The sequence below is a fragment of the Accipiter gentilis genome, chromosome 7 (genome assembly GCF_929443795.1).
Source record: "Accipiter gentilis chromosome 7, bAccGen1.1, whole genome shotgun sequence".
NCBI classification, from domain to species: Eukaryota; Metazoa; Chordata; class Aves; order Accipitriformes; family Accipitridae; genus Astur; species Astur gentilis.
The window spans coordinates 4118337-4139421 of record NC_064886.1 but is presented as its reverse complement, the minus strand read 5'-3'; the positions used below and the strand labels follow the sequence as shown (position 1 = coordinate 4139421).

The following is a 21085-nucleotide window of genomic DNA, read 5'->3' as shown; positions in this document are numbered from 1 at the left end:
GACCTGTCTGTTTTAGTCACATATCAACATCAAAGGATCTGTTACACCAGCTGAGACAGCAATGGGCATCTGCTCAGTGCTGTGGGTGACCTGCGTTGTTGCTGTGAGGAGCCCTTGTTTTATCTCGGTGTTCCATTTCCCTGCAAATGAGTTCAAGTTCTTGAACGTTTTTCTCCTTGTGACTGACAAGACAGTCTGTTGTAGCCGTCTCTTTGCAGCACTGAAATGGCAGAATTTATCTTACCTCACTTTAACCATCTGAAAACAGAGCATCACAGCTCAGCAAGTCAAATTTCCTTTAGAATCTATGTGGAGAAGAACGCACCCGAAGTGAGCTTGCATGCTTTAGGATTAGAAGTTAGGGGAGATGAATCCCAGGCAGAAATTTTCCTTATAAGTCACTTCTAAAGCACATTTTGAGTCCATTACCATGCTAAGAAGTGTTCTTAGCAGCTGCCTTCTGTAGCATGTCTTCATAGCTAGAAAGTTTAGGCTGTGCTGAATAGAAGCAGTTGCAGAGGCTAAGAGCCCTTGCAAAAAGAATATTCAAGCCTCTCCTCTAGCAAAGGAGTCTAGCATACATGTCCTACATGGCCTCACTACCTTTATTCTTGGGCCAGGTAGTTATTCCTCAGGTAGGCTTGTCCCTGGTTGCTATGGGCCTATCTGGGATACAGGATGACTGGGTGCAGCCAGTACTCTTACGTGTTGTTGGCACCTGCTATTTGACAGCTAGCCAAAGACCAAAAAGCATCATTGGATCAGGGACTGGGACATGCTTTTTCAGCAGAGAGAGATAATATTCAGGGATGTACCCAGTGGTGCGCACACTCTGTTGGCATTAACTTAATTGCTGGTGTTGACTTAACTGCTTTGACTCCAGCTCTCACCCTGCCCTCTTCCTTACACATGGGCAATAGTGAGACTTTTTTCCTGAAAAAAACCCATGGATCTTGGTGTGTACTTAATGTCTGACTGAACTCATGTTTGGATTTGCTGCTCAGAGTTAGCAGTTATTAAAACTCCTAAATATACTTATGTAGGTTTGATTGTGCTCTGCTCATGTTTTGCAAGGGACTGAAATATGAGCAGTTTAGTTGGATTTATTTGGACTATGTTAAAATAGACTGATTATGTTTTGAAACTTTTCTACAGCTGAGAAGCATAGTGTTTTTCAAATTTAGACCTTCATCTGCTAAGAATGTTATCACACACTGAGGTTCCAGTGCTAGTTTCTGGTGGACAATATAATTTATGTAATCTAATTAAAACCAATGTTGATATAGCATTTATTTAAAATACATCATAAGGAAAACATATTTCTTTCTCTGTCACTGTGTGTGGACAGTCTATACTATGTTAAATCTAATTTTACCTGTTTTCTTCTAGGAAGAGTTACTACTAGGGGGTTTAATAGCAGACACCTCAATTATATTTTTCCTTCTTTTAAACTAGGCATCTAATTTTTCAGATTTCCTGCTATGAGAATCCATTTCAGATGTGGCTGTGCAACGCAGTGCTGTAAATTCAGCCTTTTGGAAATATTAATGAACATTTATTTTCTAGGAGTTCCTGAAAGTATTTATAACAGACCTGTTAGTTTAAGAACTTGAACAATTTTGCCAACTTGAGTGGTATTTGTATTATCAAAGAAATTTCAAACTAATTTGTACTAGCAAATAACTGAAAATTGCTGTTTTGAATAATTTTCATAAATTCAAATGTTTACAAAAGTGTTTTAGGATTATTTAAGATTATTTCATATTCTATTAATTAAGGCATTTGATGAAAACAATGAATTTAATTAGTTCTCACTCAACCCACACTCAGTCTGGAATGTCTTCATAGACTTCTTTGGATCAGCTCCAGCTTCACACAATACAAACAAGAGAAAAACACAGGCATGGCTACACGTATTGTTCTGTGGCTGGACTAGGCCACTTATGTTACTTACAGGTAGGGTACGGCTTGAATCAAAAGGCTAAATGCACCCATTAGGGAAAGTTTGGATCTGGACTCAGAACTGAACTTGTGGGATAAGCTGAATACTAATTGTTCTATAAATAATTAATATACTTAGCACTTTTCCATTGTGTAGCATCCCATAGGAACCATCTCTCCTTCACTCATACATATACACATGTACTCCTCTTTCATTAAGGATTCCCAAATAGAGTAATTAGAACAGCCATCAAATTTGGATCTGATTGATCAATGCCACTTCAGCTTTATTTCAATGTAATTGCAGTGGCCTAGAGTGCACTGGTGAACATGGCCCAGAACTCGTTTAACTATTTAACTCAGGAGATCATTTAATGGGAAAAAAGTAACCGAGACACCGTTTCTGGGATATGAAACCCACCAGGAAATAACCTGGATGTAGACATAACAGGACATTATTCTTTCTCCTAATTTATACACTACATTTATCACAATTTCAAAAAACCTGTTCAAATGTATAAACTCAGTGTTCACTTTTGTCCCATGATGTCAGGTTGCAGTACAGATAAAGTTACTGATTGGGCAGACACCAGCCCATCAGACTGATAAATATGCAGATTTTCTATTTTAGGACAGAATTGCCATGCTATGCTCCATGGCTGTCAAAAATGCAGATGCAATACTATCACAGAAAAAATGCTCCTTGGAGGGCTACTCAGAAAACTGAGCTGTAGGCATATACATCTAGCCAGGTGATTTCTCTTAGCCCCCTTTATAGCTAACAACAAGAAAGCTGCTTCTCCAGAAATGGCCAGAATCTAGAGTACCTACGCTAATTTGTGTGGGTGCAGGTAATTCTAGATTATGGATTTGTGTGGGTGAAGGGCTTCTCATCCCCTTTACCTACAGAGGGGGCTGTCACTGTAGAGAAAGATTAGCTAGCTAACGTTCCCTGCCTATAACTGAGGAGTCTTATCACCCATTGCTCATCCCCACACATTTTCCATACTAAACGATTGTTTTGTTTAATAATTCCAGTACTTTCTTTTTATACTTTGTGCATGAGAAAATCTGGTAACTCTCCTGTGGAATTTGGAGACGGTATTTTAAAAAGTTGAACAATATTCAGTCCTTGCTTATGTCCTGGATTCTTTTTACAAGTCTGCAGTAATCAAGTCTATTTTTTTTTTAAGAGCAAAAGCTTGCTTTTTTTGTCATTTTTATCTCAGCCACTTAGATTATATGGGTCACAGTTCCTCCTCTTTCCCTACAACAAATGGGAACAGTTAGACATCGTAGTCTTCTCTCCACACTTTTTGTGCCAAGTTTTCATTACAGACCATACGTATTTCCTTAGCTGCAGTCTGCCCTACTTTGTAAGCATGGTTTGAAGAACCATAGGTAGGAAACAGCCTCTTAAAGGCAAGTATTTGTTAGAATATTCTGAGAAATGTTCTAATAAACTATCTGTGCAAGACAATATTTTGATGACTGTTATAGTAATATGGCACTAGAAATAAATTAGATGCCCCAGTCGTTAACCATGATGAGTTCTTTTAAGAATCCACTACAATTTATAGCACAATGACTAAATCCATCATGTGTAGTTGGGTGTAATTTACAATGTAATGTACTAAAATATAGCCACCCTAATAAAAAGCTATATAAATCACATAGGAAAGAAACAACCATTTGCCAGAAAAAAAAAAAGGAAAGACATGTCAACCAAGAGAAAAGGCTTTCATTTTCAGCCTTTCCCTACTTTAGGGTCTAATCCTACCCCTGTGAAGTTCACTGCAAAAGTCCAGTTCAACAATGGAAAATCAGAATCTTGAAAACTGACATTGTTAATCAGGACTGACACTACTGAAAACAAGGTAATTGTGTGGGGCTGATGCAGTAATCAGTCTAAAGCCTGCAGAAGATTTGTGTAGCTATAGCATGCCAGCTCCTTTGGAAGGCATATTCTGATAGGAAAGAGTTAGCTTTGAGGTTGCTCTGCTTCGTGCAAGAACAAATTCTTTCCCTTCCAGTGGAATACACCCTTTATTTCCCTTCTTGACTGCAGAATAATCTAGGATCTGCCTTTTATGACTTAAGACCACCCTTTAGTATGGAAATGGCCACTTACTGCAAATAGCCAGCTGTGGTGGCACCCTCAAAACATGGAACTTGGTGGCTGGTTCAATGGGATGAATGCTGCTGTTTCCCTGCCTTTCTGGCATAGCGGCAAAAGAGCATTCCTTGCTTCTTACTGTTGAAAGGACTCCTGAATGAATATCCTTTGTGCCTCGTGTTACCCTGATGAATAGATAAATACAACTTCAAACATGCTATAATGACACTGGTATGTTGGACTGTTACCCAACAGTCTCAACTTTTCCCTCCTTCTCCAATTTTGTCATAAAACACAAGCATCAGGTAGACCAAAATGCATCTACATTCTATCTTTGACACTGGCTGATAACAGATGATTACGAAGAGCACAAGAAACAGGGCAATTTCAGGGTGTTTCAGGCCTTGGTATGTCCTCCCAGCTTCTCACAATCAGCTGTTTACAATCTTTTCAGGACAAGGTTAGACATTGATTTCTTTCAGCCAGTAGTCAGTTAAATAAAGGAAGCTGAGGTTTTGCTAAAGAAAAATAACCACCCAAATACAGGGCCCCACATTTAGAAATGGGAGGAAATTACATTTCCTACCCAGGAGAACTGAGGGGTGGGATGGAACAAGCCATGCCAACCCTTGTATGGTTATAACAGAAATAGAGAGGGGAAGATGTCTGCTTCCAAAAACTTCTTCCAGCTTCTCTAGAAGATAAGCCTGGTGGGCTGGCTGAGGTAATCTTCCCTGATACAGAGCCTGCTATTACTTTCAAAGGTACAATTCAGTTCCAGCCAAAGTGGGAAAGATTAAGCTTTACTTTCGCTCATTGCACTCCAGACAGTGGATGAAGAACAGTCCTATCTCCATATACATTTGGTGTCCAGATCAATGACGTCATGCCCTTGGTACAAGTCCAGCACTCATCCTTCTTTGGAAGCTGCTTTTAGGCACACGAGAAGAAATCTCACCAGAGATAGGAAATTAAAGTTGGGGCATCTGAGAATTCTTCCCAGCTGTATTCCTTCTGTCACATAATTTTTTTCTCTTTGATCACTTTCTCTTGGTGGTTGGTCAGCTTTCCTACTGGGAAACATATTTTTATTTTGCTTTGTGTAGGCTTGCTGCATAGCAAAAAGTATGGCTACAAACGCTCAGTTAGTGCCTTGAATAAAAGATCGAGCTGCTGGTTACAAGATCAGCCATTGCCCTTGTCATAACAACCTATTCTGATTTTACAGTAATCGATACTCAGCATGGTCAATAAGAACCTTTCCAATGACCTTAATAGGAGCTGGAGCTGGTCCCAAATATCCTGGGGTTTGTTAGCCTGAGCTTTATCTTCTGCAATGCTACAACAGTGGTATTTATTAAAACTTAGCAAAAAGAATTGCTGTTATTAATGTGTGAGGCCAAATATAGTTGCATCTCTTTAACATGCTGGCATGGTGCCATTAATTTACAAGACAGCAGAATAGAGTAATGATACATAAAGCTGAAATTCCAATTAGAAAGACGTTCCCTGATTTCTGAATACCCCCACAATGACTGTGACATTTATTTACAATAAAACAGCCTATCTCCAAGAAAGACAGAGATGTTTATTTTATAATCCCTATTTATAAGATGCTGCTTTTTATCTCCAATATAAAACACAGTGGGAGTATTGTTGTTGATATAATAGGACAGTTGGCTTCTTTTCTACCATGGTGAAATCTTACCTATGAAAAGAGCGTAGAGATGACAATTTCAGAACCATTGTGAAGCAGAAAGGAAGGGTAAATGGTGAAAAAGGCATTACTTACTATTTTAATTGATGAGTTCTCCTGTAACACTTGTCAGCCTAATATCCAAGGAATTCTTATGCAACAGTAACTTTCTACCCTGCTACTAGTGAGACCCAGGAAAATGTTCTTATTTCAGTTTCACAGAGGTGTAATCTGAGGAGGGTGGGGTTTAGACGATACTGGGAACACATCAGCAAACAGGATCAAGATTCTCTGCAAGTTCAGTGTCTGAAACCCCGAAACATCCCTCCAGTGCATGAAGCAAGTAACCAGCCTAAGCTTGCATGGTTTGTTTTGGCTACTGGAATTTGTGAATGGCTGGCCCATTAGCTGAAATTGTAAAGGACCAGAACAGAAAGGGAGGAAGGATGAGCAGACAGAATACTAATTGAAGCAGCTCTACCACATGCTCTGTTGACCTTTAGCAAATTTCTTGGACTCTTGGTGCATCCATCTCCAATGTATTAAATACGTTACTTTGAACCTACCTCACAAGGGTTTATTGAAGCAGTGAGTCAAAGATTGTGAGATTGTTCACAGAAGTATTTGGGAGAATCCAAGATATCTGCAGGAAAATACCCCCAAAGTTTAAAAAGCCCAAGTCTTCTTTTATCTGGGTATGGACCTCTAACCTCTTTGTATTGTTTCAGTCCTTCAAATTGGCAGACAAAGACTTGAGCAGAGTTGAGGATCTTGCCTGAGGAAACTGTAAGTTTGTCAAGAAGCAGGAAAAGGGAAGCTGGTCTTTTGCTCCAGAGGAGCTGTTCTCCAGCTCAGAGTGAGAGAGGCAGAAAATTTTTCATTAGGCTGGTGCTGGAGGAGGAGAAAAGACAATCTATTTTCTTTTTTGAGGAGGAGTCCATTTTGTTACCCGGTGCCAATAGGAGAGAAAAGAGCCACTGTCAAATGAAAACATACATAAGATATTTCATAATCCCACAAAAACATTAGAGACTCCTAACATTCAGCATTGGTATCCTGCTTTGGGAGCTCAAAGAGCTGCTCAGACATTAGCTAATTTCATTTGGCACAATCATCTCATCTTACATGCAGGCAGACACATTAGGTCACATGCTCAGCTGGTGTAAAGTTTTGATTCAGCAGCAGCATGGCTCATGTACTCCAGCTGAGGACAAGCCTCTTTGTTTCCATTTCTTATATGTAAGGAAAACTCACTACCTTGTATCTGCAGTTCCATATAGTGAGGAAGGACCAAGATGAAGGTTTCATCTTGTGTAACCACAGTTCAATCAGGAGCTCCCAAGCTGCTAAATTAAGATTTCTTTTTGTTTGCCACAGGGTTAACACAACCACACTGACAATGAAACTTGACTCAGATCATGGTGAAATGATGCCAAAAGAACAGCGGAATTGGGGTTTCTCAAAACTCATGGAGGGCTGCAAGGAAGTTAAAAGAAATGGAAGAATACAGTGACGAGCGGAGTTGAGGTGTCACAGGTCAGAATTGGACCTCATCCTGTTCACCTGGCAGAAGCACTGCCACCAATTTCACTGGGCAGTAGATCAGTCCTACAGAGTTTTTGAGGGAAGTTTGCCACTGGATTTTGAGATGGAGGGAAAGAAAAGCATGGACAGGGGAAAATATGGCTTCACTACCTGTACAAATGCTAGCTTATCACTGCCATATACAGAACGAAAAAAGTGGGAGCGCAACAGAACTTTAAGAGCTTACTTTTCTCTGATGGCTGCAAGTCATAGAAATCTGTGTTCTTGGCTCTTTTCCTTGAAAAACATTTATCTTCTGATAATGAGGAGGGGACAAAATAAGGCCATTAATCAACAACATATTACACCTCGGGGGTCACTGTACTCACCTAGACCCTAACATTGTTTCCCCTTATTGCAGCTGAAGGATCAACAGCATTTCTCCCCAATGGGTCTTCTGGAAGCTTTGACAGGCAGGTAAGCAGCTCATTAAGATCATCAGCTTAGAAGGTCGCTGGGTCACTGATTTCATCACCCAGCAATTATGACCCACCATGAAATACAGAGTTAAGCCCAGACAGGTTCACAAAGGTCATGTATTTATCACTGTCTGCGAGTTCAGGGGTGTCATTCTACTGTCTTACCCAGCAGAGTAATGGCAAACATATGCTAAGGTAATCAGTGGAAAACATATCTTCAGGTGAAAACCTGGGAAATGCATCTAAGGATGCTTGGGTTTTCAATATTGATTTTAATAAGAATTAATCTATAATCACAAAATAACTACAGAATAAACTCAATCCAAAAATAAAACATCTGAATTACAAAAAGAATTAATGCTGTCTTAAAGCTTACAACTACCCTGTGCTTGGGATATTTTTTATAAAGGAGAGCTAAAATGAAGAGGAAAGAGAGACAATGTCATTTAGATATGGAAATCAGTATATCCATACTGAGTAGATGGCTTGTTATACTATAGGTATTGTTAGAGGAATGTCTGAAGAAATGACCTGACCTGTCATCAGAAACTCAGTCTTCGTTCTACATGGTTAGATGAGATTGAAATTTGATGGTCTCTCCAAGACATCATACAGGAAGGAGCAACAGTATTTAGCTTTTATTTTCTGTGGCTGACTACAGCCAGCAGAGCACTGTAGAGGGACAAATTTCATTTGTGCAAGAGTGATCAGTGGGACTTCCTGAAGTCAGCTCCCCTTCCCTAGTCTTCCTTGAGGCAGATCTCAACAGGCAGTAGTTTTCTGCTTGAAGACAGTTGTAGCTGGAAAACCATCTCATCTGGCTGTTCGATTAAAAGGTGGAGGACTGTGCACTGAGGAGGGCTACTCTTGTCTGAAACCATTCGCTGAAATCGTCTTCTGGCATTTGCACAATACTTTCACGTACAAACTGAAACAGAAAAAGGTTCTTTCCTGAGCTTTTGATTTACGTGTAAGAGAGAGATAACGTGGGAAAATTTGACCATTGCGACAACAGAACAAATGTAATAGCTTTTGCAAACAGTTAGTACAGTGCTTTTTATGACCAAAACATTTTTTAATGCAACTTTCAGAGCAGCTGAATATGCTCCAAAATGAATTAAAAGGAAAAGTCGACAATCTTTATTGCAATTTATATCCTGAATCCTTCCAAGTCAAGTCTTTGTGTTTTAAACTTGCAGCTGTCTTCTACCTACCATTGCAGTACATACATTAAAGCAACTTGAAGTTAAATGAGAACTTCATCTGGAATCTCTGTCAGTATCAGCCAGGTCATATTCAATGATGCTCTTCTTCATCCTAAAATGTGACAGTTTCCTTTATCTATTCATCAGAAGGAGCACCAAGGTCCTCCTTCCTCTGTGGCTATTTTTGAAAGACGTATAAATAAATAGATAGGAGATTCAGCTGTGCTTACATGTTTTTCTCCATTACTACTGCACTAATATGAGGGATCAAAATGCAAAGGGAACAGAATGGAAACAGCAAAGAAATACATCTAAACCCAGCAAGCAAGAGAGACATACATTGAACATTAAGACAAGGCTGCCTCTCTGGTTATGACTATGCAAATTAGTGCACAAGACAAAATGGCTATTTTTAAAAGACATCAAGAAAATACAGGTTGTCTGACCTTGACACGTTGGGTGCTAAACCTTTGCCTCTGTAAGGCATGGTAACACTCAGTATGTGTAAGATGCACAGTAACCTGCTGCCTCTCAGAGATTTCTGTTGGTCTTGCAGATTAGGGCAAATAACTGTCATGAGAACAAGACCCACAAGGTGGCACCATTGCCATTTCTTCCAAGTTAGTTACCTGGTTAGACTACATAGCAGTATAGATTCTAAATGTGTTCTCTTCCCTTTCTTGTGTCCTTCCTCTTCTGCCAATTGCTTCTAGAACTACAAGAGTTGATCCCAACTTAAGAACTTGAGAAGCAGATGTTATGTTGCTAAAGCAAAACAACGGTATCTCAGAGTTCCTGGATCAGTGATGTAACATTACTCGAATAGCTCATGGATGTAACTACTGGGAATGACGGGTCTTTTCAGGGCACAAGTTAATGTTTCTCTTCAAGTGCCCAAACAATTTATGACAGATGTCACTTTCACTGTGATGGTAAATAAATCAACAATGACATAATAATAAAATGATACTGATTAATAATCCAATGCTTGTCATAACATCTTTCTTCTGAGGCGTTCAAAGTGCCTTGTGAAAGGTGAATAGTAGCCTCTTCATTTAGTGAGATCCTAAATGATTTCATTTGGTAACTTTCCATTGCATGAATTTCACCCATAGGTGCCTGCTCTCCCCACCCTCATCACACAGAGAATCAAGAACTGGACTCATCTCACCTCCACAGCTGCAGCAATTTCTGGAGAACACAGCTCCCACACCTGTAGATCAGCCAGAGCCTTAAGAAAGGTGTCTGGATGAATTTTCAAGTCAGGAATCTTGCCATATTTTTCTAGTTTCTTTAAGATTTTCTGTACATAATGGTCACTCTTCACAGACTCTGGGAGTCTGGCAAGCAATACAGGAAACCTTTTAGCAGAAAGAAGAACAGCAATAAAAGAGAAGCCATGGGAACAAATGCATATCTGATTAATAACTCTGGGTTTGCCTGGCATTTCTCCCACTTCACCACCTCCGTAACTTCCATGGAAAAATGGCTCTTTGGGGACTGCAATACCCGGTGTAATTCTGAGTGAATAATGCGAAAGAGCTTTACTTTATTGGACTTGTGCACCAATTCCCTTTGCAGAGCATTGAAATAGATGCTTCTTCATTGTTAATTTAAATTTTGCATGACAGACTTGGGTATGAGAGGAAATAATAAAATCCTAACAAATATTTCCATTTTACTACAGATTTGTCCTCTTCATCTTTTCTGTATTTATTTTGTTTAGCCTCTACGGATTTTCCAGTGCAGTCAGTGCCTGATCTGACACACTTTCTGATTCTCTTTACTATCCCTTTTCCCTGTGCTATCATCATTTTCCTCTCTCTATGTGCTGACATAAATCTCACTGATGTAAGTGCACTGTAACATGCAGTCTTTACCATCTCACTCTGAATATAGAGATTCAGAAGGAGAATTACACATTACAATAAAAATAAAACTCTTGTGAAAAGCCTGCCTTTTTTTTTAATGTTCTGTATAAATTCTGCAGTGCTGCTATGACAGTCCTGGAGACTGATGTTCCAAACCTTTCTAGACTGTGCATGACTGGGGTGTGCTGTGGCTTTCATTGCAAAGGGCTGAGGATTTGGCAACACATCAGCAGGAAGTGCTGCCTCCCTCTGGTTTAGGACACATGTTACTGGGACAGCAGGAGAGGGGTGAGGAATTTCCTCCTTAAACCAGTGAAAAAGGAAACATGTAGGTTCTTGCCTTCACTAGGGCCAGTTCTACACTCAGTAGTACACTGCTGGTATGGGTATGGCTATATAGCCAACTCCTTATTAGCACTGGCTAGTTTACCCAGGTTACTGTAATCATGTCACACACAAGCCTTTTATAACCCATCCATGCATTAAGTTATTTTATTTGAGAAAGGAAATTATGTTTAGCGTACTCTTACATTGCACTGTTCATATTTTATATTATTTTTGTTTTTTCGCACCTCGAGAGAGATAAGACAACTAGGCTGACAGCATATACTAGTAAAGTGTTCCTACTGTGATTCCGCTTTCTTGGCAAGGCAGTGTTTGCAAGAGTATGGGAGAAAACAGCACTATTGTAAATTAAAGAAGTGGTACGGTGAAAGCAATTTCTCTGTCATGACTTGTGTCTCCACAAGGGGGTTGACCAGCCTTGTCAGAGATCTCACTCTTCATACCCCTCATGGATAGCACTTTGCAGAACAGGCCTGGCATAGAAAGCAGTACTCGACTAACTACACTGGCATAGTCAAAGCAAGATAGCCTCCTTACTATGGAAGCATGATTTTCATATGAATGAACAGCAGACTTGTAGTACTATTCTTGCATAGGAGGAAAAGTAAAAAGCTATATTGATATAGTCTCCTTTATACTCAGGGAGCTTTGCCCAAATTAAGGCTTTTCCTAGCAGAACAATAAGTATAAAAGCAAACCCACATCCACTCCAGTTTCAGGGCTTATTTACATGCCTGATATTAAATTTGGGGGACAGCTGGAATGTATACGTTTGACAATTAAAACCAGAATTCTGCTAGATAGGTCAAGACTAGGTTTATTCATTAATGCATGACTGATGTGCTCCTGATATGTCCTGGGCCACCTGCATTTTGGACCCCGAGACTAGAAGTGGACTTTTAATTATCTCAAATTATGAAGGACAGAAGGCTTACTAGCAAGAAGAACAAAAGAGGGCAGGCTGAAAAAAAACCCCATTCCATGCAGCATGCATAGTCTGTAATCCCATGTCCAAGGAGTTCTCATGGACAGGGCAGTAGGGAACATGCTGTGAGCTTGCTGAGGTATTCTGGTAGGCTATTTCTAGTGTGTATCTGGAAGCTGATCACTGGATACAGCTAATATCTTTTCAAACATAAACCACCAGTAATCTGCAGAATTGCTGTACTGGCAAGCATTTAGGTGATTACTCTACTTGCCATTTTAAGTGTTGCAGTATTAGCCATATGCAGTTCAAACATTGTCAGTGAAATATTTTTCTTTTTAACAGGATGAACAGCTAGAGTCAAAGTCTCCTTTGGCATCAGTTTTAGTACTGTGAATATTCAGTTCAGTAAGAAGTTGTGACTAACCCATGTACATTTATATAACTTCTCTCATCTTCAGGGTACAGTGTGTTTTACATACTTCCTGGTAGAAGAAGTCTCCTATAAAGCTGCACGCTGGGGAGGGTGTGAGAATGCAAGGACTGAGTGCTTTCTGCTGAATATCACTGGAAAGGAACTCTTCATTATCCCCTTTCTTACCATTTCCAATTAACCTATTTACTGAGCAGGCTGAGATCTGCTCCTAGAGATCGTATCTGTATTTTTGTTGCTACCAGTTTGAAAAGCCTGCATTTCCAGCAACTGATTCAATGGTTTCTAGTGATACTTTGCTTTGGGGAGGTAAAAAAAGAATAGAAAAAAAGCTTTTTGTACTAAAGACAGAACTCTGGGACCCTGACCATCTCACTTGAAATGAGGGTTTCTGTGCCCCCTTACCAGTTTGGTCCACCTTCATCATGCTCTCTTTCAGCTCTCATGCCCAGCTTTCTTATTCTTTCCATGTCTCTTCTGAAATACTTCAATTGTTTCAAAGCCTGGTATTTTTGACAACATCGCTCTTCCTGCCTCCTACAAAAAACCCTTGAAAGTTACAGCTGTGTTTTAAACATGACTGTACTTATGCATAGTTAATTGGGAGGATACTGAGGAAGGCAGAAGACAATCAATGTGAAGAACACATTGTATGTTCAGTCTGTGGACACTAATAACAATTTTTGCTTTTGCAGTTTTCTGTATACATTCATATTTCTACAAACATATTAAAAAGTGTTTACGTTTTATATCAAGTCTAGGCTGTAGGTAAGAAACAAACTTCAGAATCAAAACATTTAAACTGAAATTCAACCACCACTTTCTATCAGGTATCCATTGCTTAAAAACAAACAGAATTCTGCACAGTCATTTAGGATAAAATATTATTTAAAATACAACAGAAGAGATGTGGAATAGAGTGACCTGAGCTAGAATTTTGACACAGAGATTGGGCTCATGTATGCATTCCTACAGAAAGTACTACTGTGTTATAGCAAAAATTAACATCTGCTTTACTTTCCAGTAAATTACTTATACTATATCCTGCCAAACTGAGGTTTCATCTCCAAATGCTGATCAAACAGAATATGCTTGTGTGGCTGTATGGAGAATGGTAAAATAGCTGCAAGTAGTAAGTTTCCATCTGACTAGTCCTTCCATACTGCAGGATGCTGGAATGATTAGTTCCTTATGCAGTCACAGCAGCTGTTCAGGGAAGAAAACAAGGACCCTGCTCCAGATAAAGAAAGCTCTGAGGACAAAAAAAAAAAAAAAAAAAAAAATTTAAAAAAAAAAATCTAAGTACAAAATGGAACAGAAGAATGGAAAGAAGGAGGAAGTGAGAGGGGGAAAGAAAACTGTGCCTGTAACACCCTTCAGAACAGCAATATTGAGAAGGATCTTGGGTCTGATGCTTAGTGAGACAGAAGAATTTGCACAAACATCACAGATGAATGTTTCTGGGAGAAAGGAAAAGGATGACAGGCTTCAGCTGGTCAACAAGGTAGAAATGTCACTGATCTGGGAAAAGGCCTTGAGAGAGGACATTGCAACTGTTACTATGAGAAGAATCAAAATAAAGTTGAAGAACAATACAGTGATCTCTGAACTGAAAACACAAGACAGCCATATAGATTGTATGTGGACTGAATTTATTATTCTGTCTGTGGTGAAAAGGACTATGATGTCCAAAGTAAGTATATCCAATGTTTTTAGCAAAACTATTTCCAGAAAAGTCATTCAGAAATATCCCAAAGCACTGCTCTAAATATTTAACCTGTAAAATATTTTTTGTACACAGTCATAAAACTTTCTATGATAATCCCTATATTCTTATTTTAATGTCAATCAATATAAATGCATCTTTAAAAGGCCTGAAAACAAGTCCTAAATCTGGTCAGAAGCAAGGTGTGTAGTGTTTTAAGAATATACAGAAAACAGTCTCTTCCTACCTCTCAAGGCTCACTAGGGTATTATGTAAACCACAAGCTGCTGCTTCACGTACCGCTGTGAACTTTTGCCTCATATCGGCACACAAGTTTGATTTGCTTTTAATGAAAGAGCTGATATGGCAGCTGCAACTAAAACACAGAAAACTGGAATTAACATCTTGTGGTAAGCACCTATGTTACTCAGAATACACGGTGATGTGAGCCCACATAAATTCTGAGATTTCCTTATTCTCAGTAAAAATCCAAATTTAATAGCATTTACAGTTTGGTTTTTTTTCAAAGCATCAAATTGATAAAAGAATTTGGTTAATTAAAAAAAATTGTAAATAGTATTAAGTTTGTATTTTTACTGGTTTTCCAGTCACATCCTTCCAGGAAAGTGCCTTTGCATTGCATTGAAATGTACTAAATGTGCTGCAAGGTTTCACTGGCCTGCTCTGATCTCATGTAATAAAATGTTCTCTGATGTTTACATGCCAAATGCTTTTCACACATAGAGCTGAGTTTATACAGCATATAGCGTGCTTCAAAATCAGATTTGTACCCTTACCCCTGCCTTCTGGGCCTCTGTTTCCTTGGTATTATACTCTCTTGGTCCTTAATGAACGGCATGTTTACTCTGTAGTTCTTCTGAGCCACTGGCGGCAACAAACTGTAAGACACAACAAGGTTTTAAATAGTCTACAGTATGCCTTCTCTAGCATGTGAAATATTCTAGAGGTGCTGATAAAACGTTCTTAATATTAGAGACTCACTGGTATAAATTTATTTCTCTTGACCTCAACTCAAGGGAAAAAATGTCTCAGCAAAGTCTAGTTGTAAGAATGGTTTGTCATGTTGATCTTATAGCTGTGGAAACCACTACAGAACTGAGTAATGACGGAACACATCTAATGTAAGCTTAGGTGGAAATGTTATAGAGATACTACTGAAAAACGCAATGGTAGAAACAGAAACAATTCTACTGGAATAGGATAGACCATCGCTTTTTCTACAAAGCTGCCGGAGCATAAGATCTCTTCTGTTTGCAAAGGCAAGATTCACAGGTATTTTCCATAAAATACACACTGCTTGCACAGCAGTAAAACGGGCTATTCTGCCACCCAGCCAGAAAATGTAAATGTCATCTGAATTCACCGAATGCTGAATTCAGTTGTTCAGGGGAAGTGAAGGAGGGAAAGAGAAAGAGCGAGAGGGAAGGAGAAAGAGTGAAGAGAGTGAGGAAGTGAGCGTGAAAGAGCACCAAAGAGCAGGAAAGAAAAAAAAGCATAAGCTCTGTCCTGATGAGTCGTTTCTCCTAGTCATTCAGAAACCCATCAGGTAACATACCGCTGCAGTCCAATCTTCTTAACCATATCTTCTTGTTTACGGACATCTTTTGACACCTCTTCATGTGTTATTTGGATGACTTTCTGTAGGGCTGATAATAAAAGTTCTGTAGAAACATGCCAACTCAATAGTACATTCCTCTGTTCCTTGCAGAGAGGATGCCATATATGCTGGCCTGAATGAGACGCCCTAAAGAAACCTGCTATTTAGTATTTCTAAAAATTTAAGTTTCTTCAAAAAAGCACAGCTTTTTAAAGAGGTTTCAAGATAGGTACCCAAATAGGAATGCACACAATTCATTAACCACTTTTGAAACATATAAGCTTTGTTCTTTCAGCTATAAAAAAAAACCACCAACCCATCAAGTAGAAGGTACTAAATATCTTTTACATTTGATGCTTATAAAAATAGTGTATTAGAAAAACAGGTAGACTTGAACAAACTATGCAGAAAGTCTATTTTCAGTTCCGTAGTGTGCTGTTAGCATTCTACTGGCATAACTGTCAAGTATTCTGAATTTTGCTGTTGTTCTTTTAAATGTCATATGGAATTTAATACATTTAACATCAACAGGTATCTAATTACCTCTCTGTGTCTCCTTATCAGCATCCACTAAAACTTAAGACACGTCCTCAAGTAGCCCTTTATTGGCTATAATTTCCAGATTATCCATCTTTGAGCAGATCTCTCTCACTAATAACACTCTTTACTCTTTCTGCATTCCACTGTAATGTGAATGCTTATATTCTCCTCTCCCTTGAATACCTGGAAAGCCAATTTAACTCACTGTTTTCCTTCAAATTGACATCTTTGTTTTCCTTCCCACTGCTGTTTCATTCCTGCTTTGATGCCAAACCCCTGGAGAGACACTGAGATGGCCATCTTCTCTGCATTATTCCTTCCACTCACTCATGCAGTAAAACAACTGTCACACTTGTTATTAAAAATCCCAGTGTTAGCTGTCAAATTCTAAGTCATCATCTGAGGCACTCAATATGTCCTACATGGTAATAAGTGACATTTTACCGAGCACTCAACACCTTGAAGTTGTAATCCCCAAATTCGAAAGGTTCTTTTCCTACATTTTTGTTAAGCACCACATATAGTATAATAGAAAGTGACTGCTGAATGTTGACTGTGTTAAATAGCAGCACAAACTATTTCTACTTGTTAAAAGTACAGATTTGAATATTATACTGTGAATGTATAAATGTAAGACACGGATGGAACAAGTTGCTGGGCACCAGCTAATGGGCTAAAATTTTAAGAACCATACTTATAATGAAGATCCTCTATTAGCTGTGGCCAGGTGAGTTTCAAGAGTGCCAAGGTCCCAGTAAGAAACTCCTAAGTTCTAGCAGTGACTGGTTCTAATGATGGCTCCACTGTGACACATACTAGTCTCAAAGTATAAGCCTGTAAGATGCTGGCTACGCCACTGGACCTTATAGAGTTTTAGAGCTGAGGAGCAGTTTGAATACAAAGGCTGACCCCCACGGGGTGTGAGAACCTGACATCAATATAGGCAGGGAGCCTCTGCTCAAACTGAGCTAAGGCTGCATACAAATCTCATCTGTTCTTGGCATGCAGTGTCAGAACTCTTCTTAGAAGAACCCAGACCTTTCTATTTATGGTTCCCATTTGGGCAGATTGAGTAGCTGGATATCTGAAACCATCTACTGTGCAGATAATGGTGCCTTGGAGGAAGAGGGCTATACTAAGCTGTGGCTGCATTTGATGTTTTCTCCAAGATCAGTTGAGTTGTCCAAAGCCAGTCCTGAAAGCAGTCCTGTTGACAGATTTTGGAGGGAGATGACAGGAAGCAAACCAGGGCTAATATCACAAAGATACAGCTCCTCTTTTTGGCTGATCAACAGAAACAGAGGGCACAATACCTCTTTTTGGTTGATCAACAGAAACAGAGGGCACAATACCTCTCTGCCTTCCATTTTGTAGCATTAGAACCTGTTCTAATTCTCCATCTTGGAGAAGCTGGGAAAACAAATACTCAAGCCTGTCCATGTTCATAATATTTTTGAGATACTAACCTCCATAGCTATAAGGTAGTCAGACATTAATTAGAAAAGAGAAAAACAGCAAAGAAGAAAGTAGTAATTTCACCTGACCTTGATTTCTATGTCTTAGTTGATCATCTGTGAAATGGGGTACTAATATTTACCTGTTTTGCAGGGATCTCACCATGATAAATCAATTGACAAGACATTGATCAATCCCAAAGAAAAGCCCCAAATTCAGGTCTAAGTTTTATAATGAAGATCCTTTGCACAAGTATAGTACCTCCTGTTTTAAAAGTATGTATTTGACTGAGAATTCAAAGCTAAACTGATGGCCAGAAAGCTTTGAGGATAAAATCCAGTTAGTGTTTAATCTCTCAGATACAGGTCTCACATTTTACTTCTCCGTGTGAAGAAAATGTATGTCATTTGACCTGATCTCCATACATACATTCTTCATTACACAGTAATCAGAAAAAATTAGGCTCAGATTTAGTACATTTAGATCACATACTCTCTGTCTGCACAAAGAAAGGTATTTTTTTTTTAAATGTGGTGAAGGAAGCAAGCTTAGAACACTAATCTGCTTTGTAAAACCTTTGACTGATTAGGTGGCGACCGAATGATAAATGAGACTACCTCGGCAGTGACCTGTTGTTATACCACAGCTGCAAGGAGTGCAGCTTCCATATTTTCCTTGTCAACATGATGTAACATTTAAACTTTTGGACTAGTATAGGTTCTCACTCAGCCAACAGCATGGAAGAATCAAGTTGGTATAAGCAGACATTCTACAGCAGCAGTCCCCAAACAACAGCATCTAAATTATAGTTGGACAAAAGGCTTTATATCAAGTTATAAATTCTTTCTTAAAAGAAATCTTTCTTTAAGAGTCACACTCAGCTGTATCTACTGATTAGCTGCCTAGTACAGAATCTCTTTCCCACTTCTAAAATATATTTATATGCTTACATGTGAGTTAGGGTTGTATGTGCTCTCAAAATTATGTCTGTATGAGTTACATGAAACTTTGTGAATTTGGGGTGTAAGGCTACAGAGCAGCTGTACTTGTAATCCATTTCTGGTTTGTCCATGGAGCATCCTATAATCAGAATCCTGGATTAAACATGATTCTAGCAGCTTCAGAATTCATTATCATCCCACCTGTGCTCTCAAATTTATGTGCTCTCAAAATTATGTCTGTATGAGTTACAAGAAGCTTTGTGAATTTGGGGTGTAAGGCTACAGAGCAGCTGTACTTGTAATCCATTTCTGATTTGTCCATGAAGCATCCTATAATCATAGAATCCTGGATTAAATATGATTCTAGCAGCTTCAGAATTCATTATCATCCAACCTTTGCTACAGAGCTGACCTGCAGAAATTAACTGCCCATATGTTTTAGAGCTAGGAACGTAACCCTTGAGAGGACCTGACTGGTAACTCAGGCCAGTCCCCTGAAATCGCAGGCAATCGTGTGATAGACGTTGTTCCAAAGGGTACACTGAACATCCTTCCCATACATCGCACATACTGCAAGATATTTCTTTATGTCCTAGAGCAAATGGAGGCTCCCAGCTATTACAGCTCTCAAGATTATTTTCAAATCTCATCTCACCCACAAACCAATTGTTCACCTATATCTGTAAACAAATTGCTTGAAATTATAGCTCTGAATTCTCCACTACTCCCATTGATGTCATAGAACGGCCATTCATCTGTGCTCCGTGCCATGGACAGCAGCAGCTGCACAGGTAGTATATGTTATTAGTGCAAGCTTCCTGATATATCCACGCAGCTTCTGGCAGTCTGAACCTAAAGGTCTTTCAGACCCAGAGAATGTGTCCATTCCTTTACATTTAAGAGCAATTAATTGTTTTTTCTTCTATTCAGTTAAATTGTTTTTGGACTTGAATATACTTCCAGATATATACGGTAGCAATGAATTCCTAAGTTTAATCATGCATGAAAACACTTCCCATTGCTTTAAATTACCTGTCAGGTAATTTAATTTGGCGTGCCATAAATCTGGTGTCAAGGGAACTTGTGAATAACCACTCTAATCACTTCTTTCCACGCACTTCGTGATGTTACAGAGATCTGTCACAACCTTGTATTCAGACATTTCTTTTCTGCACTGAAGAGCCCTAGTCTATTTAATTGGTTCTCATCTGGAAACTATTCTGTGTCTCTAACATACCTCACCATGTTTTTTCCATCAAACTTTACTACTTCTGATACTAGCCTGTCTGAATTGGAAGGACCAGAACTGAAGAAGCACATTGATATATTTTTGCACGTTTTCTGCTTTGTCTTCCACTTCATTCTTAGGGTTCTTCTTGCCTTTTTGATAGCTACTGAACATTCACAGAACTATCCCAAATGACTCCAAGACCTCCTTACTGAGTGGTAATTTAGAGTCTAGCAGAGCATGATGTCAGCCTAAGAAAGATAATATAAATATCAATTAAAAGCTAATTAACAGTACTAAATGCTAACGTGGTTTTCTGGTCCAGCTTTACTTAGAAGGAAGGGAAAAGACAATTACCTAGCTTTGTACTGAAATGCATTGCACAGCTAACAGATAAACTATTCTGTCACATTTATCAAGTGCAATTAATCACTGATGGATGAGTAGGAGGAATACAGGGTAAGAAACCCCTAAGTTAAACAGAACCCCCTAAGTTAGACAGATACATATTCAGTAGTTCAGTTGGTTATGGCAGAGAACAGCTTCACTGTTTTCACCACCTGTTGGACCTTACAGATGTGGATGACAGTCTGATTATACAACTGCTGTAACTGAATATTAATTAAAAATCTTACTTAATATTCACTTGGGATTATATTGTCTTTAAATCAATTTGCTAATGGGGACGGCACAGAAAGACTTGTACAAAGTTCCATATGCCTGAAGAGAAATACACTGGCACATCTAGCAGTGTCTTTGACATAGGTTCTCCCTAGTAACACTGAAAGCAAATCCATTTGATATTGCAGTCAAGAAAAGTAACTTACAGGGGAAAAGAGGTTGTTGTTCTTTAGCTTGTGCTGACTCACTCATAACATCAGATGAAGCTATATTAATCTTGACATTGTCTTCAGAGCAAAGTACAGTGGAAGTTTCGCTGCCATGAGGGGTTTGACTACGGGGAGATGACTGACTGCTACGCTGAGAGATACCTGGAGTAGACGTCTTGTTTATCTTCCTGCTAAGTAGACTGTATCGGGCTTTCCAGGTGCATTTCTGTACA

At 39.0% G+C, this 21085-nt stretch overlaps 1 protein-coding gene across 1 annotated transcript in view; it reads right to left on the bottom strand.

The window, feature by feature from the left end:
• Positions 1-8585: 8585 nt before the first annotated feature.
• CCDC60 (coiled-coil domain containing 60) overlaps positions 8586-21085 on the bottom strand; it is a 64543-nt gene continuing 52043 nt past the window's right edge. The window contains exons 8-14 of the mRNA XM_049805537.1: positions 20850-21078; positions 15817-15907; positions 15038-15139; positions 14488-14610; positions 12941-13072; positions 10133-10322; positions 8586-8684 (exon numbers count right to left, since the gene is read on the bottom strand). Of these exons, the coding sequence (XP_049661494.1) occupies positions 8586-8684; positions 10133-10322; positions 12941-13072; positions 14488-14610; positions 15038-15139; positions 15817-15907; positions 20850-21078 (966 nt within the window). The remainder of the gene's footprint in view (positions 8685-10132; positions 10323-12940; positions 13073-14487; positions 14611-15037; positions 15140-15816; positions 15908-20849; positions 21079-21085) is intronic.